Source organism: Coloeus monedula, assembly GCF_965178545.1.
Source record: "Coloeus monedula genome assembly, chromosome: 11".
Classification (NCBI taxonomy): Eukaryota; Metazoa; Chordata; class Aves; order Passeriformes; family Corvidae; genus Coloeus; species Coloeus monedula.
In genome coordinates, this window is record NC_138791.1 from 6,126,253 (window position 1) to 6,151,208 (window position 24,956).

The window sequence follows — 24,956 nt, forward strand, 5'->3', positions numbered from 1 at the left end:
GGGATGGGGGAATGTGTGTGTAGGCTCACCCCAAACTACTGTTGTTGGGGCACACACTGGCTCAAGGCACCAAAAGCCTAATGCAAGGCAGCCCCTGGCCCAGAGCTGCTAGCACAGCACCAGCATGGCTGGACTTCTGGTTATTTAGGATGTTCTGTGCCCCAGCCACCCTCCAGCTTGATCCCAAACCCTCATCATCCCCAGGTTAGGTTAGGCACCCTCCTCTCCACCCAGACCCCCAGTCTTGCACAGTCCCAAGGGGGCTGATCCCAGATAGCCTTACGCCCACAGGTAAATAGCCTTACACTCCCTGCTACTCCTACCTGCTTCCTGCCATTCCCCAAGGGTTGTGGGCAGGGCACAGAGCTCTTGAGAGGACAAGGGCTCATCTCCCTTTCCCACAGACACCTGAGGTTTCACAGCCCAGGTGCCAGCTGACTCTTAATTCAAACATTCAGCTTACAAACAGGTGTAACTCTTTTGCAGCCCCTCTGCTTCAGCTCTCACAGGAGTGGAAGCCAAAGGAGTTAGCTCCTCTGAGATTTTGACTTTTCCCACCTGGGAACCCCATAAGGAAAACCATCATGGTCCTATCATTTACCCTGCAGCTCATTTGCTGTGGAGTCCATGAACCTTTGTCTCTGAGTCTTAAAAAACCTGAGCACTCGGGCTGGCTGTGTGGGTGTTCAGACACAGCCCCCTGCAGCTGCCCCTTTTCTATTTGAAGCAGGTGCCCTGCGGTGGCACAAATCACTGCTGACCAAATGTGGGTTTCCCAAGCATTGCCTCAAACCCCAGATGCCCGACAATGCAGCAGCCGAGACTTTTAGCTCAAACCTTGAAGAGAAGCTGGGACAGGAAAGGAGGGCAGGAGATGGAAAGAGATGGGGGACATGAGATAGGATGTGAGGGGACAGGTGACAACAGAATAGGAAGGGATGGAAGATGGAGAATGGGCTGGAGGACAGGATAGGACACAGAATGGGATGGGACAGGAGACAGGATGAGATAGGATGAGAAGGAAAGGGTGCCCAGCCTCTGAGCTGCTCCTGGCCATCTGTCTCATGACCATGCATCATGGTCCTTTGGCACGGGGGCTGTCACCTGGAATGGCTGCACTGGCAGGGGGTGGGACAGGTGGGAAAAGGGGCACAGCCCTCACTCCCCCTCAATACTTGGGCAAGTTAAAAATTACCGAGCACAGAAGGGGAGCAAGATCCGGAGGAGAAGGGTGACTCAGCTTGTCAAATGACTCTGGTGGCGTCAGCCTGGCTTATTAGCATTTATATACAGAGGGAGCTCTCCTGCGCTGAGGCTGCTTCCCGCACAGCGGCATCTTCCCCCCTTCTCCTCCTCCATGTCAAAGGGAAGCTGATTCAGGGTTGGTTTCTTTGCATTAAACTTTTTTTTTTAAAACGTTTTACAGCCGGCTTCGCAGATCTTCTATCTCATCGTGGGCACAGAGGGTAAAGTTGAGACACGGCAATGCCCTGACCTGGATGAGGAGTTGGGAGGATTGGGAGCCTGGGATGCAGGCAGACCCCATTGCGTTCCTGATTCTTCTCTTGGCTCTGCATCCTTCTGCTTTCCCATCCCATGGCCAGGCAGGAATTCACTCCAGGCAAGAGAACAGCCCCAGAAGCAGCTTTACAACCTGGCAAAATATTCACCAGCAATTAAAACAAGGAAAGCCGGGCTGAGCGGGGATGCTGCCTCCTGCAGCCGGCTCTAGCTCTGGGCATTGCTGGAGTGCAAAAATCTCTGCCAGGCATTAAACGGTTGCGCCAGACCCCTGGATTGCAGTGTGGATGTCCTTCAAGGTGGTGAGGGCTGGACTGAGCCAGGGCAGGCGGGCTGTGAGAGTTGCTGGCTCCTGGCTCACCATGTCCAAGCAATTTGCTTTGCAGCTCTGGAATCCACAGCTGCTAAATGCCCAAACACGAGGAACCCAGGGGATCTCCAAAGAGCATCAGACTGTTTTAAAAATACTTTATTCTTTAGAAAATACAGCGTTCAGTACAGTGTGCTCTGCTCCCCCCAGCTTCAACCCCCTGACTCCGCCGAGGCCAAGGCAACATCGGCACGTTCACCGCCACAGCTGGACAGCAGAGGGCAGTTTCACTGACCCCTTTTCCATCCTCTCAGGGAGGCAGGTGGCTCTCGAGCCCTCGCTGGTACCCAGCAGCAAGGTGCTCTCCCCCCAAGCCCCCAGTGCAGCCCAAATCACAGTGCCAAGCTCAGACCATGGAGCTGACGATGGTCCTTGGTGGCTGGGGACATCCCCGGGGGCACACAGGGGCTGTCATGCTCCCCCACACAAGGATTTAGGGTAGCCCATGTGATTATTGAGACATGGGGCTGCCCCAGACCAGAGACCCAGCTGAGAACCTGGGGGGTAAGGTAATGGTGGGGGCTGGGGAATGGGGAGTTGGGGACCAGGGCTCAGGAACCCCTCAGCTCCCATCCTGAACAGGGATAGGGCTGAGTCAGGGCTGTAACAGCTCTTTTTGAGGGGGAAAACCTTACTGGGGCAGTTCAAAAAGGGGATGCAAACATCACCCAAAGGCAGAGTGACCTTTCTCCAGGTCCAGGCTGAGCTCAGGACTCAGTGGGGAACTTCCACCTCCTGCTGCCTGGCTCTCCACAGGGAGAAACTCCCATCCCACAGGAAGCAAAGCCCACCCCACAGGGGGTCCTGCCCACACCCTGAAGGGGTGCGGGATCGCTCCAGGCCTGGGGCAGAGGGGCTGTGCACACCAAGAGCGGGACAGGGGAACAAAGTCTGGAGGCTGGGGGAGCAGGGGAAGAAACATTTTCTCTTTTCAAACAGGATTCCCCAACGCTACCCCCTTCCCTTTGCATAGAGCAGCTTTCAGGTGAGCGTGTCCTTCAGTCACCCAGGGGACACCGAGAGCAGTGGCTGTGACCCTGAGGGGGACAGGAGCAAGGCTGGGGCCATGGCTCTGCTGCTCCCATCCTCCTCCTGCAGCCCCGGGGCTTGCACAAGGACACAGGAAAAGAAACACCAACAACCCTGAACCCTCCCCATCGCTCTGCCCCCAGGTGCAACAAGCCATCCAGATGTTTAAAAAAAGGAATGAAATAGGAAAAAAAAAGGAAAAAAAAAAAAAAAAAGGCTGAGATGGAGGGAAAGATCCCCAGGTCAGCGGAGAGGAAGGCGGGAAGCGCCGCAGGGATGGTGTCCGTTCGCCGCCGGCCCTGCGGGATCTAACTGTCCTCGCCATTCTCGCCCGGCCCCTTGATCAGCCGCTTCTGTCCCCGCTTGCCCACGGGCCCCTTGGGCTTGGCGAAGGCCTGCTTGAAGGCGTGCTGCTTGGGGTGCACCTCCTCGTACAGGAACTCGGCCGTCAGCTCCGCTCCGTCGTCGATCTCGATCTGCGCCCAGCAACGGGGAACGGGGGCTTAGCGGCTCCCTTGGGATTTGACACCCACCTTTGGGCACCTAACTTCCCCCAAGCTCACCAGAGGGGCTGGACCAAGGCTGCAGCACAGTCCTTTGGCAATGCCCAGCTCCATCACCTCTGGGGGGGGGTCACACTCACCTTCTTGGCTATCTCCAGGCAAAACTCCTGCTCCACAGTGTCCAGCAACCGGCTCTTGCAGCTGGAGTAGAGCATGCGCTCCTTGATGCTGCACTTGTACCCAGGCATGGAGTAGATAAAGACTGCAAGAAGAGAGCAGGGCTTGCCCAGGCCCATGGCCAGGGAGCACCAGCTGCATCCCACCCTGCTCCCGACTTTTCCAGCCCCAAGAATCCCAGATAACATCCAGTAACAGAGGGTGAGCCATGCCATCCATCACCACTCCCAAGTCTCCCATGGTAGTCCTGCAACACCAGAGGAAACCAAACTGCCCGCACAAATCCTCTGTGGCAGCACCCAGAGACCTGCACTGCACATGGCACCCAAGGGCTTGCCAGCACCCACCACGGGAGGGAACTGACTCAAGGCTCCCTGATGCACCATCCCTATCCCCATCCCTGCTTGCTCCCCATGAGACCAGTGGTCCAGGGAAAACAGGGATTGGCACAGGCTTGAATCAGCCTTTCCCAGTGCCGAGGCTCTCACCAACAGACTCCAGGTAGTCTCCCTCGTGTGAGTGCTTGTACAGGAAGAAGTGGTAGCGAGCAGAGTCCTGGGGGATCCTCTTGGGCAGGTCAGCGATCTCCGTGGGGCTTGTGTGCACCAGGTCGATGGTCTCCCGCTCTAGATCCAGCTTCTGATGGACACAGGGGACAGAGAGCAGATGGGAGTGAGAGACAGCAGCAGGAGGTGGGGAGTGGGGCACACAGAAGCCATGTGAGGGACCTACCAGCTGGATGTAGTTGATTTTCTTCTGCTTGAGAGCCTGGATGGCTTGCTGGGCATCTAGCTGCAGGGGGAAGGCCAGGCCCTGCAGCGTCTGGTGCTTGCTCTCCACGCTGATCTCCGTCTTCACCTGGGGATGGAGACCACCTCGAGCGTCAGGACACAGTGGCAAAGGGTGGGGAAGGAAGAAACAGGAAATCCAGCTGGTTCTGCAGCTAAAGGCTTCTCATCCAAGGAGCTGTCTGTCTCCTGTCTCACAGGGACCACGGCATTAAACCACTGAGAGTCAGCCAGCCTCAGGATGGTGGTGCTTGTCACCATCCCACCTCTCCAGGACATCACCCAGCCCCAGCCATGCACCCCCACACCCCCTGCTTCACTCTCAGCAAAGACCAGCTTGAAACATTTCCCAGTGAGTCACTGGCAGGGATGCTGCGACCAACGCTGGCACGTGTCCTCTCCGATCATCTCCAACTGCAACCTGTGGGTGACAGGGGAAGCCCTGAAATCACAGCACTCAGCTGGGCACCCCACCCTCCTCAGTGGGTTTAACTGCAGCAGACAGGCATTCCCTCCAGTGCTGGAGTTGGGGATTGGAGATCCACACCTCTGAAAGATCCCAGCTGCTCTTTTCCCCACAACCCCTACAAGGCAGAGGCCACTGGCTGTATCTCGAGCAAACCCCCTAGTCCAGGAGACTGAACCCCACTTCAAAGAGGGGAGAGAAAGAGATTGCAGAGACATCACATCGCTCCAGGTGCCTCCATCCAGCCGCAGCAGGGGTCCCTGGTGGGACTGGGGGGAAGGGGCAGCACGCGGCGGGCACACCATACCTCCTCGGGGTCGGGGTACTCTACCAGCGATGGGCAGCAGCAACAGCCCCCCACCATCTGCCACAGAATACAGGGAGACGGTGTCACCCCGATGGCAGAGGAGCCCCTCCCACCTCAAGACCCCCTCCCAGGGAAACACTCCAGCAACACTATCCCAGGTGCTCTGCAACGAGCATGGGTTCCTTTCCTTTGGGATCAGTTTTGGGATTTTGGATAGAGGCCAACCTTTATGGTTTTTTTACTTTCTTCACTTCCCTCCCCCTGACAGAGAAAAGGAAGAGAAGTCAAGGCATGCCAAGAGAAACACAAGAGTTGGAGCTGACATCTCAAAACCACTCGGCAGCACCAAAGTGGGTCTCGTTACAGGCTGCCCTTTGTTACAGCAGCCCCACGCAGCACCCACACTCTGGGGGGATGATGGAGCCAGATGCCCGGAGCAGAGCATGCAGGAAAACACTGCCAGAAGGAAAAACCGGGCATCAAGCGGGCAGAGCAGCCTACCATCTCAGTGCTCGAGTCTTGGGAACAGGAATCCTGCGAGCGTGGGGAGAGGAGACACACTGTCAATGGCACCCGGAGCAGGGACAGCAGGGTCTCGTGTGACCGGAGAAGGGGTTGGGGACACACAGATATGCCAGGAGGAGGAAGCTGTGCCACCTCTCTGCTGGAGGACAGGGGAGGCTGATCCCGGTGATGTGGGCAGGGAGAGCAGCAAAAAGCAACACAGGAGATGCCAGTGCTGGGGAGGAGCGGGAGGGAGAGCCTGGGCAGCCCCAGCCCGGGCATGCAGGGTCTCCACCAACATCCCTGTGCACAGCCCATCCCTGCCACATCTCCTCCTGGCTCCCCAGCCAGGGTGGCCCCAACCCAGGGTCTGGAGGAGTTCCAGCACTCGCAGCAATAGCTTTCGGACTATCCTCCACCAAGGAGCACATACAGAAGGTGTGGGAGGGAAAATATGCCCAAGCTTCTATCCATGCTAAGCATCCTGGAGGATGAGCAGGGTGTTAATGTGCAGCTCTTGGGAAAGGGAAATATTGCTCAGGTGCGCACAAAGTCCAGCTGACCTCCAGCTCTGCTGTCCTACCATCCCCCAGGGTGCCGAGGCACCAGCAAGGAACTGAGGGCAAGCACCCAGGGATTCAGGACACACACAGGATCACCTGGTCCCACCCTGTGGAGAGGTGCAGCACAAGGACACTACCACTGCCAACACCTCCAGAGCCCCAGCTTTCTCCCCCATAAAGGCAAGGAGACCAGCAGAGTTATGTAGAGACCTTAGCTCTGACACAAAGCACACTGAAGTCCAAAAACACCAAGAGATGGGAATTTGTCCCTTATACCTCTGTATTTTCTACTCCTTCCCTTTTCAAAAGCATTAAAAACCAGCTGTCTGAAACACTCCCCAGGGCACAGCCTGGGAGCAGTGCCTGGGACAGCTGAGCATGTGCTGCATCCCAGCCTCCCAGCCTTGCCAGCAGCAGGCTTCCCTGGGAGGTTATTTTATCTCCTTTTCTTTAGGTTAGGTTTTCTCCCCCTTTTTCCCTCCTGGCATGGTGCTGACCCTGCCTAAGGAGCATTTCTCTGTCTCACAGCAAAATCCTCATGGGAGGGTTCTGGGGAGGCCTCTGCTCTACCCATCAACACTGCGGGGCAGCTGTGAAGGACACCCCCACCTTTGGCTCCTCTCAGTTCTCCTGCCTCCTCCCCCAGCTCCAAGGCTGCCTTCCTCTTCCCCAAGGGCCCTCCAGTGGGATATGCCCAGCTCCCCCCTGCCTGTGTTTCTGAACCTGCAACACTTCTACAAAGACTCCCCAGTCGTGGGTGTTGAGCTCAATGCCAAATTCAAAGCTGTTTCTTAGCCCACGGTCTGCTGACAACTATCAGCTCAGTAAAGCTGGCATTTTCCAGCTATTAAAAATATATATATACATAAAGCAGGTGGCAAATTTCCGTGAGCTCCCACACAGCTATCAAAAAGGGGGTTAACTCACAACATCACCTCTGTCCATCCAATCCTCAAACCACAGGGAAAGCTTGCCTCATGCAGCCTAAAACCAAAAGTCTGGGCAGCTCCCTGGGGGATGTGCAAACCTGAGTCCTTCCTTGCTCAGTGCCAAAGGCTGTTCTGCTGGCCCTGAAGCTGCAGCCCTGCAGTTCTCACGTGTCCCTTTGGGCCATGTTGCTGCCCTTCTCTTCCCATCCCCTCTCTGCACTCATCTGGTGGCTGGGGAGGATCCCAGGCAGCTTCTGCCTGACCAGAAACACAGCCATGTGTGGGGTTGAAGGCTACAAATCTGTAGTAGATTCCAAGACAAACTGTGTCTTGGAAGGTTGTGAGTCAACAGCGTGAGAGGGGCGGGAAGTGGGCCCCAGCAGCAGCTCCAGGCGAGGGGCACAGCAAAACACTTGTGGGCCAGTGGCTTTTAAAGAAACCATGTCCCTTGTGTCACCTCTGAAACCCTAAGGGATTGGCTGAACACAGGGGGATGCACATGGTCCTGGACCTTGCAGGGGCCTGGGCAGACACACAGCAGTGCTGAGGTCAGGGCTTGCCCCAGGGCCGATTCCCAGGTCACTGCTGGCCCTCACCACTCGTTCCCACGCACTGGATCTGCTCCCCCAAACTCAGCTGTCATGTGCAAGCACATTGCAGGCCCCCCAGCCTGTGCAAGGGACCCTGCAAGCTGCAGGCAATGAACAAGGCTGGAGGCATTACTGTACTGAGCAGGGTGCCACAGGTTGTGAGCTGCTCCCACACACCCTCCTTGATCACAGCCCTCTGCTTTGTGGGGCTCCAGAAACTCTCTCAAAACTGCATTTAATGGAAGTCCTGAGATTTCCCACGCTGGGGAGGCCAGAACAGCACCAAGCACCCAAATCATAGCTCCCACTGCCTCCTGCTCCATGTCCAAGGCTGAGCAGCTGCAACACCAACACAGAGACCCCTTAGCACACCCAGCACTTGGCTGCTTCCCACCTTTAAATCCACAGGAAAAAATATATCCATCTTCATCTCTTTCTAAATGTCAGTGACTCTTCCCTCTGGCCTGGGCTGACACAGGGGACCATGTACCGTTAAAATAACCCCCAACAAACCAGACAGCAGCAGCACCTCCAGCCAGCTGCTGCATCTCACAAAGGCGAGGGTGGGAGGGAAGCAGAATGGGGCAGATCAACGAGCATCACAAGCACCACTTACCTGGGCCACACGACCCTGTAAGACACCCTAAAAGCCCCCCAAAACCACTTAATCCTGCAGCACTGGCCAGACAAGGTGATGGTGGCACAGATCACAGAATCAGCTGAGTCAAAAGGGACCCTCAAGGATCATCGAGTCCAGATGTCCCAAGGTGCCAAACAAGCCACAGAACCACCATCAGCACCTCTCTCTTCTCCAAGCATGGGCATCTCCTTGGATCCACCAGAACAAATTCTGCCCAGGCCCTCCAGGCTGGGAGCTGGGATAACTCCACTAAGACCCATCTGGTGGAGACCACCCCTTGGTGGCATCTCCCAAATGTCCCTCAACTTTTCCACCTACAGACCTTCTTTGACAGGTAGAAACCTCCTGCCTCATCTGTGCCATTAATTAATGCCACAAGGCTGATTGGCTTCACATCTCCCACACATATCCTGATCCATCCATGAGCACCACAGCCTCAGCACAAGTGGAAAAGAGGGATGCTCCTCTAGAGAGGAAGGTGTTCCATGCATCTAAGGGAAATCCCCCCATCCCAAAAAAATACTGCTTCCAGGTGGTCTTCCCACACAGTGAGCCCACCCCCTTTTCTGCCTCAGTGTATCACAGCACCACAGAGGCTGGCATGAGTGCTGTGAAAGGCCACCAGGGAACAAGGGTGTCACAGCCTTGTGTGCCCTCAGCCCTACCCTGCGTCACTTCAACATCCTTTCCAGCACATAAGCCCCCAAATTTAGGCTAAGATCTGTATTTCTTGGGACAGCATCCCTCATATTTATAGCCATAAAGGAAGTGTATGGGAGAGGATGCTGCTGCACCCCAAAGATAAGCCTGAATTCTTCCTGCCTTCCATATCTTCAAACTCAGCTCTGGCTTTTGCTCCAATACCCACAGGTCAGAGACCTGCCTTCAGCCCCAAACCATCTTCTGACTGTCTGCAGAACGCAGTCCTGAGCTCATGTCCAAGCAAGGGGGAAAAAAAGAGAATAGTGTAAATGTCCTAATTTGACTGTGAGGGTGCTCATCCACCTTGAGAAGGGCAGGAATAGTTTAAATGGCAGAGAGCGAAGTAAAAATGAGCGATCCCTTTCAGCTGAATGCTCACTCCCTGCATTCTTCATCTCTTTGTGCCCAGAGGGCCTCAAGCTCCTCTCCCAGGGCTGCTGGACACCCACCTCTGCTGGACACCCACCTCTGCTGGACACCCACCTCGTTGATGCGGATCTGCTGGAGCTCCTGCTCAGCTGCGGTCAGCGGGGCCGGGGCAGAGCAGGAGGACATGTGCTTCTGGTAACCACTCAGGGACACGTCCTCCTGCAGACAGAGGCACAGGACGAGTGTCACGGGTGGCCATCGCTGCAGGGCTGGATGTACCCCCAGCCTTGAGGTCAGCCTGAGCAACCCAGTGAGTCTCGGGCACCCTCCTGACCAGGAGGATCAACCTCAAGGCTCTTGGATGCCTCCATGCAAATCCCACACTCGGTTTGTCTGTTCTGACCACCCTGCCCCTCCCCAGTCACCCATGGCTGTGGCACTGGGCTCCTCTGGCTGTTTCATGAAGCACACGAGCATGGAAGTAAGAGGGAAAGACAGAGCCCATAGCCCAGGAGCAGCAGAGGAACCCTGGAGAAGAGCAAGAATGCTCCCTGGCTTCAACCAGCACCATCAGTCCCAGCAGGACTGATGTCCAGGAGGCCCTGGCTGTGCAGCTCCCTCTGCCCATGGAAGAGAAGGAGAAACCTCCATCCAAGGCAGGGATAACCCTGGCGTGGAGGCAGCTCTCACTGCTGGAGTGACACTGCCACCACCTGGCACTTCTCCCACTCAGAGTAAAATTCCACATCTTGCAGCCTTCCTCCCACCTCTTCCACGCTCTCTGTCACAGACGGCAGCCACGCAGGCAGGAGAAAGTGGCCACCCAGGGAGCAGTGTGGAGGACCAACACCCTGCTGTTCCTCCACCAAACACCAGCATCCCACATCCCACCATCCCCATGCTGAGCTCCAGGCAGGCTGCTGAAGCTCAGGGTCAGACCCAAAAGGCCGCCCAGGACCCACCACTGTACCTTCACTGTGCCAAACATCTCGTCCTTTATGTGCCCCCCGCCAAACTCCTTCTTCACAGTGGCTCTGGTGGCAGCGTACAGCATCTTCAGCCGGACCTGCCAGGACAGGGGTGGCAGTGCTGTCACGGGTGCTCAGTCTCACAGTCACCATCCCACCACAGGCTCTACACACCTCAGCCTCTCCTGGGAGCACCCACCTAGTTTCTAGCTCTCTGATTTCTAATGGCAGCATCCCTAGGTAGGGAGCAGCTGGGAAAACCCACCAGCACTATTTCCGGGGCTGCAGCCTTGCCAAGTGCTGCCCACAATCCAACAGTTTATTCCATGCCTTGCTTCCAATCCCTAAGCTCCAGAGCACCATTTCCCACCCACACCTGGGTTAGAGGAAGCACAAATACCACCAGAGCCACTTAAAAGTGACTTTTGCCTTTGGCACTTCTATTGCATCATTCTGCAAAATGCAGGGAAGAGCTTTGGCAAGTGCTCCTGGGCACATTGTGCTCCTGCAGTGAGAGCCTCTGTGGTTTGTTGAAAGATATACATATTTAAAATAGATATTATTATACATCCATGTGCATATGTACATGTACACATGCACAAATATGTACATGCGTATAAAACTACATATGTATCACCTGTATACATATTTTTATATATGTGACCAGTGCATGTATTAACATGGCAGTAAATCTATCTAGCCTATAGATCATACTAAATATATACCAAATATATATAGAATTATATATATATATACACCTATACATACACACACATGTATGTACATATATATACACACATAAATATGTATATAGAAGACAAGCACACGGGTTAATACATCAGTAAATCTCAGGCCCATTACAGTGACATGCTCAACAGGATGGCATTTTCCAAGCTGTGCCACTGACATCCTCTAAACCTGCTTCCCATCCAACCAGCCCTTTTGTGCCCACTCTCCAACAGCTGATTTAGGAGCCAGGCCTGGAGAAGGGCTGGCAGCCACTCTGCATCAGCCTCAAGCAGAGCAGGGCCAGGCTGGAGCCAAATCAGTCAGTGCCAGCTCTTCTTCCAAGCAATGGTCAGAGCCATGGTGGGATGTCTCCATCCTGGTCCCATGGTCCACACCATTCCCCCCTCTACATCCCAGCCCCCCCACCTCCTCACTGCAGCACTGCAAAGAGGACAGAGACATAGTCCCAGTGTATCTCTCTGTGTCTTAAAATTCCCCATCCCCACAGCAGTCTCCATTTCTCAACCCAGGCACACCGAGGGTGTGAATGCTGCTGCTCAGCCCCAGGGCAAAGTCCCCTTGGCCAGCACCTCCTCCCCCCTGCATGTCCCTGTGCCCAGGCTGGGTGCCAGGAGCAGGAGCTCACCGGGGAGCTGTCAGGGGACCAGGAGATGAAGAGCCACTCGTAGCCCTGGGCGTTCTGGCTGTCCAGGCGGTACAGGACGTAGCAGGGCTGCTGCTCGTCCAGCAAGGGCAGCACCAAGGCGTCGTAGTCGGCGTCCCAGCGCCGGGACAGCTCTTTGTGGGCTCCCAGCACGAGCTGCTCTGCAAGGAGAAGACAGGAAAGGTGGGGTTAGACGAAGGCAAGGCTCACCTTGCAGGACCAGGTGGCAGCTCACTAAGGGTTCACTGCAGCTCCAGCACCAACAACGATGCTGTATTGCAGAACAAATTATGACCTTGAATCACATGCAGGAGTGTACACCCCCAGGGATGGCCCCCCAGGAGAGGCTGTGGGGCTGTGGCTGCTGTGGAGGGCTGGTTTTCTGCCAGCCTCCTGTTAACCATCTCCTCCCCTCCTGTGTTCCTCACCAGCAAGGTCTCCTCCCTAGTGACCACCCGAGGCCTCCTTCCACTCTGCTCCCTCCAGCTCTGCAGTCCCCAACCATCCCTCTTTGCTCACAGGGGAACACAAGACCTCCCCCATCCCACCTGGACAAGCTCTAGGGGCACTAGAACACCTCACCAGGGACATGAACAACCACCAACATTTTGGGTGCTGAGAAAGTAATGGTCTCAGCAAAATCCAGGATGATGAGCCAAAGCTGCTCTCACTGGGTTCCCTGTAACCTCACAGGGGTCAAAATCAGAGCTGATACCCAGAGCCTGTGTCTGTGGGCACCAGAGATGTCCCACAGTCCCCAGCCTGGAGGAGGACCATGCTGCCAGGAGAGCTGCAGCCTCTGGAAGCAACCTGTGTATTTCACACACATCTCAAGGTATTATTTTCAGCTGCTACACAAGGGGCAGTGGGACTGGGAGCCCTGTGAGCTGGGCACTGCTCAGCTGAGATTTAAACACTGGTGCAAGCATCATACTGACATGAATCCACACCCTGGCAAAGGGTCAAGCCAAGCTTTGGGATGGCTGGGTGGTAAAGTGGTGGTGCTGGCAATACCAGCATAGGTTGCTGGAAAACAGCCTGTATTTTTATTCTATTTGTAGATGCAGAAAGGTCTGGGGGGAGATTACGGGACTCACAACAAGATGTAGGAAAATCTGGAGGTGCCAAAGCAAAAGGTGCTGGGGCCTTGGACAATTGGCACTTGAGGGCATACTTGGCCTGGCACGTGCCCTGCCAGGACCTCTGCCCACAGCCCTGCTGCCCACTGGGAGCCAAAGAGCCCCTTGGCTGGAGCACAGCTCTCTCCCTCCCAACCCATTCATGTCAGCAGCTCCAAATCCCACGGCAGGAAAGCTTTTAAAGAAAACAGTTGAGGAATGAAGGGTTTGGGAGGAATTGCTCTCACCCCTTGTTCTGACCCAGGCAGGACATTCCCTGTGACAGCAGCGTAGCCCTCCCCTGCCCAGCGCTGCCCTGGCATCTGCCACCACTACTGAATCCAGTCATTTATGCACAGGTGGCACAAGTTGCTGGTTCAATAACAAGGACAGCAGAGAACAAGGTGCTGGAAATACTTTACCTTTGGCAAAACTACCTGTTTCGAGAAAGAGAAGCTAAAGACCTCAATGTACCCCTAAAACAAACACAAAGCCCTGTGAATGGATTTGTGCATCACAAAGGCCTGAGATCCTGAAGAAACTGCAGGAATTTCGAAGGGCCAACCTCACTGGCATCTCGAGGGCATCTCTGTCTGCAAAACAAACCAACACCTCTTGCACAAAGCCATCAGTGCTGAGTCACCCCAGGCTATTCCCGGGCTGTGACTCAGCCGGACCCCAGCCGTGCTGCCAGGAGCTGGCAGCCTTCAACTTTCCCCTGAGCTCTTTGCAGGTCTGTTCAATCCATTCAGGGACAAATTTTCTTCCTTGGGAAGCGTTAAAAAAGGGAAACTCAGAGCAAACGCCCTTCAGCAGAGTTATACAGCACTGGCTATATCAGGCTCTGTTTGTACCAGGAGCTGCTGCTGGAAAAGCAGAGCTGGGAGTGTTTCTGGCCCTCGAGGTGCCCCCAGCACTCCCTGCCTTGCTCTGAAATGCCTCTGCAAGGCAACCCTGCTGCAGCTCTGGTGGGTGCCAATCTGCACAACTCAGTGCACAGCATCACCTGTGAGTAAAGAAATGCATCCAAGAGGGAAGTCCACAAAGCCAATCTTGCCCCAAATCCTGCTGACAGTGAGGAACAGAGCATCATCTAAAAGCACACTGGACCACAAGCTGCTCTCGTGCCAGGAAACTGCTGCTGAGCCTTGGGGCACATCCTGCTCCCCTCCTCCCTCCAATCTCAGCTCTTCCCAGTAGCTCTCCAAAGGCCAAATGATCTCAAATTGCTCCCAAAGTGTCGCTCAGTCACAACGGTGGTTTTGGGGATGCCTGGACACAGAGCATCTGCCATAAAGCTCCTTGTACCACCTTCCTCTCCTTTTACTCGCTGCCACCTGCTCCAAAATGCCCCAAGACAATTTCCCCATAGGGCACAAGGTGCTGCAAGCCGTCCAGCAGAGAGGGAGGCTCCTGTTCCACATCCCCTGTTCAGGCAGGGCAGCTGGCATGTCCTCCCCAGCCAGCTCTGGACACCTCCCTTCCAGGGTGAGCATCCTTCTGTCTGGCTGTGACATCTGCCTGGCCACTCATTATTGCCCAAAGGTCCTTCTCTGCTGGGTACCAGCAGGCTGATGTCCCCTGTGTGACAGAAGAGTGGTGGCCCTGCTGCTGACGACACATTGGACAGATAAATAAATCCCATTCAGCCAGAGCAGAGATGGCAGGAAATGTTTTCCACTGGGGATAAAAAGTCTCCCTCGCTGGCATCAGCAGGCACAACCCAAAACCAGTGGCACAAGCCCTAAGCATCCCAAGTCCAAGCTTAGGGACATGCACAGCTGATCCTAACACAAACCTGATTTCCACTTTTTAACAGCAAAAGAAGCTGCCAGCACAAAATTGCTGTCAAAGACACTCCAAAGAAACAATGTGGATGTTTCATCCCCCAACGATGGGGACCTTGCCAAGGACAAAGCCAACATTGCTGGGCCCTGCTGCAGCTCCACTGATGTGTCCCATGTATTTCAAGCCACACTGCTCTTCTGAGCAGGATGTCATGGCCTCTCCAAAAGTCAGGTGGGTTCCTTATGACCACATCCACCTCAGTGTTTGCACTGGTGGCTCACCCAAGGGAGGTGGTGACAGCAGCTTGGCAGGGCAGTAATATCCCCACTGCTGTGAGAAACAAGTCATTCATATGCAATTGTATGAGGCCGAGGTGATGGAAAACCTACACCAGGGCAGCTCCCTGCCCGCTGGGACCTTCAATCAGTGCTGTGCTCTGCTCACTTGCTTGGCAGATGCAGAGGCCACCCAAAGGCACTGTTCCATGGGACAAACACGGGCAAGGTTGGTGCCAGCCTGTATCCTGGGCTAGGGACAGCCCCACGGGATGGGATGGGTCTCAGAGCGTGGCATTCCTCACAGGATGCCACTGTGGCCCTGTGCTGGGCCCTGAGCCACAGAGCACCCCCCTGTCCTGAGCATCTCTTTGCCAGGTGTGGGATGACACATCCAAGGAAGAAGATGCTTGGGCATCACCCCCAACAAAGGTCCCAGGGTCCCTGCAGTAGCCTGTCACAGGGATCCCATAACAAAATATCACACAGCAGCAGCAAAAGCCCCCACAGAGCACTGATCCCAGGCTGGTATTGCTCTGCTGGCAAAGTCACTGCTACCCACTGGAGCTGCCCTGGGGCTCCAAGAGCTGCTCACCAGCACACCCAGATTTTGGGCTTGTATTTCAAGTCTGGGTTGCCACATGCCCAGAAGCCCCAACAGCATTTTCCTTGAGGTTTCCAAAAACACAAGCTGGCACCACAGTGGTGAAAAAGAAAGGAGGAGAGGAAACAGAGAATAGACAGAGAGTAAATCAAAGCACTTAAAAATGGGACTTACCGTCCTCAATGATGACCTTGATGAGCCGAACTGAACCATTTCGGGCTTTGGCAAAAAAGTCCCTTAATTCTGTGGTGGCTGAAAGAACCAAAAACATCGTGATCAGATTTAGCAATCAAAGCAGGTGCTGGGTTGCTCAGTGACTGACCAGAAAGGGGACCAATTTGGCAGGATAGAAATTTAGAATTTAAAAAAAAAAAAAAAAATTAAATCTCTGGCGCCAAAAAAAAAGATAATAAAAAATAACAATAATACAAAACCCGAAAAGCTGGGAGAGAAGTGCTGTGTCTCCCTGAGGCATCAGAGTTAAATAGCAGCTGGGAGCACATGTGATCCAGAGAACTTGATACTTGGCCTGGGTGAACATAATCACCCAAATTTAGACGATGGCTTGGCCAGTGCAGGCAGGGAGAGCTCAAGTGACAAGCTGATTTGCTTTACAGAGCGGCAGGGTTGGCATAGTCGGGGTGGCTGGAAGATGTCCTGACAGGCTGTGATGTCCTGGGCTTGTGACACACGGTGGGACGCTGCTCCCGAGCAGCTGGGAACCAGCACAACTCCAAACTGGAGATGCTGGTTTGAAGCTGAGCCCGTGGGGAAGGGAAAGGCAACAGCCCCAGGGTTTTGCTCCAGAGCCAGCAGGGCTTAGATTGCAGAAGGCTTTTGGGAAGTGTTTTGGGGAGTGTTTATCGCCACCCTGTTCCCTGAGCACTTCAGCATCCTACCAGGAGGCAACTGGAGGCACTGGATGTTGAAGGAGCAGCCCACAGCCAGCACTGGAGGCTTCATCTGCCCACCCTGGAAGCATCTCTGGCACAGAGCTCCCTGTCCCACCCACAACATGCTCCGTGCGAAGGCAAAGCCCAGGAGAAGGGGCTCGGAGGGGCTGACCCCCCTGACAAGGATCAACTCCCTGCCTGGCTCCCCCTAAAGCCCCCTTGGTTACACACACGAGCCCTTTCCTGGATGCAGCCGTGCAGCAAAGGAGGCCCTGTGAGCTCAAAGCTGTTGTGCTTGTTAGAAATACTCAAGAAACTGGTGTTGCAAAGATCAGAGACCTGGGCAAACGCCCCTCAGCCCACACCAGGATCCATGCTAGGAATCTCCATCAGCAGCCCCCCCATTCCTGGTGCTTTGCTGTGCCAGAACAGCCAGCAGCAGGAAAGAACCTGGAGCCCAAGAGCATCCACAGCTAAGGCACTTGGCAAAGGAAGGCATCCCTACAAGGGCTGTATCCATTCCCTGCAGACCCTCCAGCGCTGGGTGCCACCCTCGGCACAGTCCCAGGAAGAGCATGGATGCCACCTGGCACCTGTCCAAGGGACATGGGCGGCCACTGACTGTCACTCAGCGGTGCCCTCAGTCCCCTGGAGGCACACCCTGGGCCGGGGCACAGCCCGCAGTTCCCCCAGCCCCAAGGGAGAAGGAATCCCTGGGGAGCTCCCAGGGAACTCCTGCCTGTCCCCCACAAGTGACATCTCTGCGATGCATCTGCTCCACCAGCTCAAAGTGTGCCCTGATCAGAGGTCTGGGTGGCTTCTGCTGTGCCCAGCTCCTGCTGTGCCCAGCCAAGGATATTCCGATATTTTTAGCCCCTTTCCCCGCTGAGAGCGGCTGTTTCCTTCCGGCAGCATCTGTGGTTATTGCACACACACAAGGCGGGAAGAGCAAGAGAGAAAGAGACACTGATAACACCCAGGAAACCTCGTGCAGGAGACAAAAGCTCCTAACAAGCATGAAGTTTCACCAATTCCTATTACACTGCAAAACTAGGAGAGAATAACATCGTTCTTGGATGTTTCTATAGCATCAGCTTCAGGGAAGAAATAGGAAAGCTCTGCAGCACTAACCAGCTTACAAATCCCTCCAGTCCGACCCCATCCTTCCCAGAACCCAAGGGCAGGCAGGGGGTCTGGAAAATCAGGAGTCTGGGCAAATGCTACCCTGTAGCCCACTTGGAAGTGCGAGGAGTGCCCTGAAGAACTGGATCAACAGCCGGTAGTTGAGTGGTTGACAAGTGACAGCCAAGCACTGGGATCTGTGTAGGTACCGAGGGGTTGAAGGGGATGAGGAAAAGCCTGGATGCTGCCAGAGAAGCCGAGCGCACCACAGGAAATACCACAAGGTCTGCCAAGGAGGGAGACTATTTCCAGAGAAGACAGCAGCAAAGCTTTCAAAAAAACCTCAGAGGGGGCTTGCAAGATTTAATTCTGCTGAAATATATATATATATTTTTAAAGCAACTTTCATTTAAATAAAAACACCAGAGTGTCTTCAACATCCTCTTCTGCTCTCACAACGCAGAGCCAAGAGCCAGTGAGGAGGGAGAGGAATAAACCAGGGAAGGTTTGAGCACGAGCTCAGCAACTGCTTCATTACTGCATGATTACGACTTAATTGGCACAACAGACTTGACGAGATGGCTCGTGTGCCTGAAATATTAATGGAGAAGTCCACAGCCAGCTCTGGAAGAAAAGCCAGAGGAGACCTCACCCTGGAGATGGCACCTCATGGCATCCCCTGCCAGGGAGTCTCCAGGACACAACTCAAGGGCTGAAAAACCCATGTGTGGGGAAACCATAAAAACCAAGGGAAAGGGAGGAGCAACAGACCCACACTTCAACTCACCCTCTAGACATGGGTTCCTGGAAAATCCTGGAACAAATAATCCAGAAACAAATCCAAGCTGGGCTACAGCCAGTGTGGATCTACTGAGGCCAAGATACATGAGATCCCTCATGCTTCCTCCAGCAGAGCCACAGACCTGTGGGCTTCAGGGGTCTCAGCTCAGCTTCTAAGTGTCTCCAAGTGTCAAAAGCCAGCTTGGGAACCTGGTGGTGGTGAACTCCATGGCATGGACACAAAACCACATGGATAACTCACTCAGGGAGGTACCAGAGGTGGGATCAAGCAAGGTGTCCTGAGCACCTGTGGTGGGTCCAGGTTTATCCACATTTCCATGAACACTTCTGGCAGCTGCAGTAGTGCTTCCTGCAGCTGTAAGGTGGGAAGCTAGAGGAGATGCAAGTGTGCACCAGAGAAAAATTCACCGTTCTCTCAGGAGACTGGAGAAATGGGCTGGGAAAAAAAGAAATAGGATGAAACTCAATAGGAAGCAAAGTACCATAACTGGGGATAGGACCAGACACAGGGCAGGGGGCAGGGTCCAGCAGCTCCAGAGAAGAGAGGTGGGTCACAAGCCAAGTCCAGGTTAGTCACTTCACGCTGCTGCAGGCAAAGTCATTTGTGAAGGCACGAACAAGAGCATGACCACGTTATCTGGTGCTGACAAGGCTGCAGGCACAGCACAAACAGCACACCCTGCTCAGCATCGTGCAAGGAGCAAGGCACAGCACAGACAGCACCTGTGCCAGAGGGCACAATGTGCAGGAGCCCAAAGGAACCGCAGCTGGTCGGCCCAGGGAAGAGGAGAAAAATTATGAACAGCTTGTACTGGTTTTGCAGCCAGAAACATCAAGACCCACCTTGGTGTTTGGGAAATCTCATGATGAGGGTGACCAAACCCTGGGAAGGACACCATGTCTCTATCCCTGCCCTGAAAAATGGATGCTGCTGCTCGGAATGTTGCTGCTTTGAGGCAGCAGGAGCTCAGTGGCATCTGAGGAACCTTCTGGCCTTTCCACAAGGCAGCCTTGCTGTCAACCCTCCTGGCAGACCTGGTGGGCACACACACCCCCCTCATGCCTCCTCAGCCCAGAATCGCCTTCAGCCACCGAGTCGTGCAGCACCTCCCTCTCCCACTTGTTTGTAGGCTGCAGATGAGTTGTCCCCCATTCACGAGCCACCTGCACTTAGCAGCCTGATAACAGCATGTCCCAGGCCCCCTTGCCCCACACAACCTTCCAGCCCAGAGGCACCTGCCACCCATTTGGGATGGAGGGCTGAGCACAGCCAGCTGATGGCACTGGGGCACCCAGGCTGGGCAGCTCACAGTGTGGCAGGGAGGCGATGGTTGCCCAGCAGTGGCCTTCAGACGGCCCTGACCCTGCAGGCAAACTGCCAGAGGAGAACTGGAGCTGGTCGGGGGAGGGCAGGACGCTGCCTCCCCTCTGGCAGCACTGAGCAGGCACAGACCAAAGCCTGAAGCCCTCAGCTCAGGGCAGCCAGATCTTTGCACCTACTGATAGACGTGCTGCTTGCAGCCAGAACAGGCACTGCCCTGTGCTGGGATGTGCCCGTTTGGGTCAGTCCCCAGGAGATTTCAGTGCTGGGCTCGAAGCATCGCGCTTGTCTTAAGCTGCTGAACGATGCTGCTTGCAGGTACCACCGCTGTTCCCAAACTGAGCCTTCTTCTGCTGTTTACAGCCCCAATTAGCTTGCAAGGAGCCCGGAGGGGGAGAGAGGCAGCGATGACAGCCGTAGCCACAGCAACGGCCACTCTCTCCCTGGGGATGCCCGGGTGCCAGCGGAGGCGCCTGTGCAATCCCCGGGGAAGCACCGCGGGGACGGGGATGGAGGCCACAGCCACAGCGTCACCCCCGCATGTCCCCTCCTCCAGCCTCTCGCCCACCTGTTGAGGCAGCAACAGGTTTTTGCGTGTTTGACCCTTCCCAATCGCCCCCACACAGTGCCCAGCTCCCGGATCAATAATAAATGCTCCCTGAAACAGATGCCTCTCTCAATACATCGAGTCACCTTGCCCTCCCGACGGGAAACCCGAGCCTCCAGCCATCAATCTTTCATTCCCTGGACGTAATCTTCAACTCGATTCGACTGCAAGTGGCTGCTTCCCTTTCACTGTCCGGGGCACAGCGTGCCTGGGATGCAACAGGGAAACTCAGCCAAAAATCAGGCCACAAACCCAGGCAAAACTTGTCCAAGTTCCAGGGATGATGCTTGGCCAGACAGAAGTCAAGATGCTGATGAATAAAACATGGTTATACCTGCATTACCCACACTTTCCCTGCCCAGACAGCTCTGCCCTGCTCCTGATCTGGGCATCCAAGAAAGGACATAACTGCAACAGGCACAAAATAGCTTTTGCTGCTGCTAAAATTCCTTCCTTTTAGCCTATCCCAGTGTAACTCCTTTACACAGTGCCTGCTCAACACACTTGCTGCAGAGAGCTTTTCTGCTGATGGACACGGATGGCCAGTTTAAGCAGTAAGAGGATTTTATTTCTCACCATGGAAAAAATAAATATGTCCTTGCAGGGAATCTTTTCTGAGGAAAAAAGCTACGGATGTCAGAAGAAAATAGAAAGAAGGGAGCTGGGTGGGGGGAGGGAAGGGGAGCAAGAGAGGAGACAAGCAAAGCTTTTCTCCCAATTTTCTGTGGGGCTAGACTGTATTCCTGCAGGATTTCATATGGACAGCTCCTGGTCCTTAGTGCAAGTCCTGCCCAGAGACTTTCAGCCACCTGCCTGACATCAGACATTTGCTTCTCAATACCTAATTTGCCAAGGGTGCCCAGGACCTGTCTTGTCTGCACTTGGTCACCTTGGATTGGAGTTAATTTGTCCCTTCCCTCGCTCCAGGGCAGGCAGCACTCACCCTGCAGGCAGCATCAGCTGGATCCTGGGGCAAAGTGGTGGTGCAGCACACATGGTCCTTCCTTGCCTGCAGAAGCTGCTGGCTGCTGTTCCTTTTCTGTGCCCAGTAAAGCCACCAGCAGAGCACTGGTTCGTGCATTGGAGGGAGCAGGCACCCAGGGACACACCCTGGCCATGATCTCATTGCATTTCGTCTCTCACTGCGCACCTTCCAAAGGACTTCCTGTATCCCACCACTTTAGGTGCTTGACTTCAAGGGGTTTGACATCTCACGTCTGGCCATCCTGACGTGCCATCCACTTGGCTATGGGCCATTCCCTGAAGTGGGCATCAACCTCCAAGGTTGCCCCAGAAAAGAGCCTGGGTCTGGCTCCTCCAAAATATCCTTGCAGCAGCCCAGTGCCCTCCGTTCCCCATGAATAACAGGGGCCATGAACCAGCCATCCTTTCTCCTTCTCCTCCTTTGCTGATGGCACCTTGTGACACGTCCCTGGTTAGGGGGTGCCTCCAGCATTCCAAAGCTGCCTCCAAATTTGTGCATCTAGGCACCTCAGGAGCCAGTGCTGCCTGCCAGCACAACCAGAGCAGAGGGGCTGAGGATGTGGTGGATGGGCACAGAAGGTCCTTCTTTCTTCTCACTGAAAAGCTGGGAAGCCACCTGCTTTCCAAGAAGACTTTTGCAGACCCAGCAGCTCCTGGGTCCCACCTCTCTGCTCTTTTTTTATCCATCTGACAGCATTCCTGCCCGTGTGCATCATGGTTATGCTTCTCCTGAAGCAAACATCCATTCCTACCAGATGCTCTCCCAAAGCAAGATCCAGACCTGGGGTAAAGTGGCAGTTCAGCTGTGGATGGGAGCAAAGGTCCTCCCCCATCCCCAGATCTTGCCACCTCCCCCAGAAAGAGCAGGTACCAAATTCTATTTTTGGGTTGAAAAAAAATACCCTCTAAGAGACTTTTTCTCTCTACCCAGTGGTCTTGAAAGAGATCCCAGAAGCAACTGAAAGCAGATGACCTCCCATCAGCATCAAAGCCCTGGTTCAGCATCGCCTTCCCAAGGTTCTAAGCTCAGGCAGCAAATGCTGTTCCAATCTAATGCCACTCAGAGCAAAACAGGGACTGCAAAAACACTACACTCCCAGCTGTAGCTAAAAAGCAGGTTTCCAGCCCCAGAAAGCCCACAGCACCCTTTGATAGCTTCCAACCGCCTCCCCAGCCTGGCAGTCTCCATGGCAGCCTGGTTTTCTCGCCAGCATCTTCAAGAGAGCTGCCTGGGATACCCAAAAAAATAATAATTAGCCTCTTGCCCCTGCATGAAAGGCTCCAGTCTGATTGCACTCCCTGAACCTGCAGCTCTCATTGCCATTTCTTCCCCTCCACCAAAGCTGGGATGACGTGGGAGTGTCACAGCAGGGGCTGCTCCGGGGGTTCCCCACCACCACGTCACCTTGCTCTCACACAGACCTAGCAGAGTGTCAAGCAAAATCCCTCGCCAGCTTGTCTGCAACCTCCCCTAAGCCAGCCACGGAATCTGATCATAATTCCCCCGGGAGCAGATGTCTTCCTGAAAATACAGGAGAAATGGGAATGAAAAAACCAGGAAACACTGGGTGCTCACAAAGGCCCCAGAAACCAGGAAGAGGTGGAAAATCTCTCCTCCTCAGCAAACAACAGACCTCAGTGCCTCAGCAGAGGCGATGAAAGTAGCCGTGGGATTGCTGTTCCTCATTCGATATGGAATCTGCTCTTTGCTGAGCAAACAGAATAATGCGATCACTGTGACGGGGTGGGGCAGACTGAAATATCCCAAACCCACCTCGGGGGAGTTCCCTTAAAGCCTGGAGCACCCCAGTTGTGCCTCACAGGTGTCGGAAGGGCAGATTTGCCTTCGGAGAGGAAACAGCAGCTTCCCGGAAGAGAGACGGCGCAACAGGGCACGGACAGAAAGCCCAGAGGTGTCTAAGATGCTGCAACAGCCAGAGCACCCAACAAAAGCTGTTTTCCATGAGCACAGGGAGGTTTTTACACCACCCCCAGCTCAGGGATCTGCTGCCAGGGCAGAGTCATGAGGTCCATCCCCACCCTGCACCATTGCAGCTCGCTGGGGGAAGCCGAGTCCCTTCCCCTTTCCCGCTGACAGGGCACGTCACGTCCTACGGCCACCAGTGCCCCACGGTGACTCCCAGCACTGGCCACAGTTTGCCAAGCAGTGGGCAACCAAGGTCAGCGAAGGTCAGTGCTCTCAGAGAGAGCCGAGCTGGCTCATCTCCCTCCCCGCCAGCCGCAGGGTGCCAGGAAGGACAGCACCAGCAGCACAGGAGCAGCTGGGCATGGCCAGTGAGCAACAGGCAGCAGCCTCCTGGGGCACACAGTGCAACAGGCCATGCCTGCCCAAACCCCACGGGCAGCTCTGCAGGTGCTGGGGTGGGTGCTGGGGTCCATCCTGCTGATTTTTAACTTTTTAAATTATTGTCATATTTTTACAAAACAAGGAAGATTTAATTAGAGCCTGAACTTCAGGATCTCAGCTTAAGCCAGAAGCAATAAACCTGAACCCAAAAGCCATCAACCACCAGCTCTCCTGAGCAAAAGCACAAGAAACATCTAAGCATCATTGCTGGCCACTTCTCAGCTATAGCCCCTCCAGAAGCAACTGGAGCGGAAGGATGTTCTCGACCATGCTCAAGGAACAAGGATGCTCATGCCATGAAGGACCAGCAGGCACAAATTCCCACCCTGGCACAAAGGTGCTAACCAGAGGGAGCTGATGTCCCAGCTCCCCTCCCGGGACACGCTGCGGGGCTGCATTCACACTCGACCGCACAGAGCAGGGCTCCAGGGGCAGCTACTCTCACATCCCTGCTCGCATATTGATTCGGTTACATAAATTATGCAGCACCTCTACTCCTGATTAATACTGCTAATTGAGCTGGCAAGGCGGGGGGCAGGAGGGAAATACCGTGAGGACACACAGTTAGTCATGCACCAAGCACACTCAGAAATGCAAAAGCCATCGTGTCGGGGTGCTGGCTGGGTCCTGCGGGGAGCGGGCGGAGAAATCGGGAAGCAGGAATTTCCTCGGGCTCTCCGCAGCTCCCCTGTGCTGGGGGGCAGCTGGGGCCGAGCATCCCCGTAGGCAAGGGAGCGGTGGCCGGGGCTGCGGCCAGGCAGATGTGCGTGACACATCTGTCCGAGCACGTCGCGGCGGGTGTTGAGCATCAGCCCAGACAAAGGATGCGGGAGAGCCCCGCACCGGCGGCACCCGGGGCCAGACCCCCTCCCGCACCTCCTCCCGGCACCCAAACGCTCCGAGCCTGACTCAGTGTCCCCCTCCCCCGCTACTCGCAGGAAACCTGCCGGCTCTTTCGGGAAGCTTCATCCTATCGCCCCCATCGCCGCCGCTGTCGCGACACCGCCCGCAGCCCGCCGCGGCGGGGCCGGGGATGCGCGGGGCGCGGCCCCGGGGGTGCCGATGGCGGGGGGCGCAGCAGGGCAGCCCAGCCCGGGGCGGGGGCCGAGCACCGGGGGCAGCCCTCGGGATGGGGCGGGGGGACACGAGCGCTCGGCGGGCGCCGCTCACCGTGGATGCCGGTCTGGTGAGTCATGGCTCCGCTCGGCTCCGCTCGGCTCCGCTCCGCTCCGCCGCGTCCCGGGCAGGAAACGGCT

At 55.2% G+C, this 24,956-nt stretch overlaps 1 protein-coding gene across 2 annotated transcripts; it reads right to left on the reverse strand.

The window, feature by feature from the left end:
• Nucleotides 1–1,974: 1,974 nt before the first annotated feature.
• Nucleotides 1,975–24,946, reverse strand: TWF2 (twinfilin actin binding protein 2). Of its 2 annotated transcripts, none has more exons than XM_082288877.1 (9): nucleotides 24,871–24,946; nucleotides 15,779–15,856; nucleotides 11,802–11,980; nucleotides 10,429–10,524; nucleotides 9,573–9,677; nucleotides 4,333–4,458; nucleotides 4,089–4,239; nucleotides 3,564–3,685; nucleotides 1,975–3,396 (listed from the first exon to the last, which is right to left on the reverse strand). In XM_082288877.1, the coding sequence occupies exons 1-9, from the start codon at nucleotides 24,893–24,895 to the stop codon at nucleotides 3,229–3,231; spliced, it is 1,050 nt and encodes a 349-aa protein (XP_082145003.1). In that variant the 5' UTR covers nucleotides 24,896–24,946; the 3' UTR covers nucleotides 1,975–3,228. The 2 variants fall into 2 exon arrangements, with proteins under 2 accessions (XP_082145003.1, XP_082145002.1); XM_082288876.1 differs by lacking the exon at nucleotides 24,871–24,946 and adding an exon at nucleotides 18,407–18,698.
• Nucleotides 24,947–24,956: the final 10 nt, after the last annotated feature.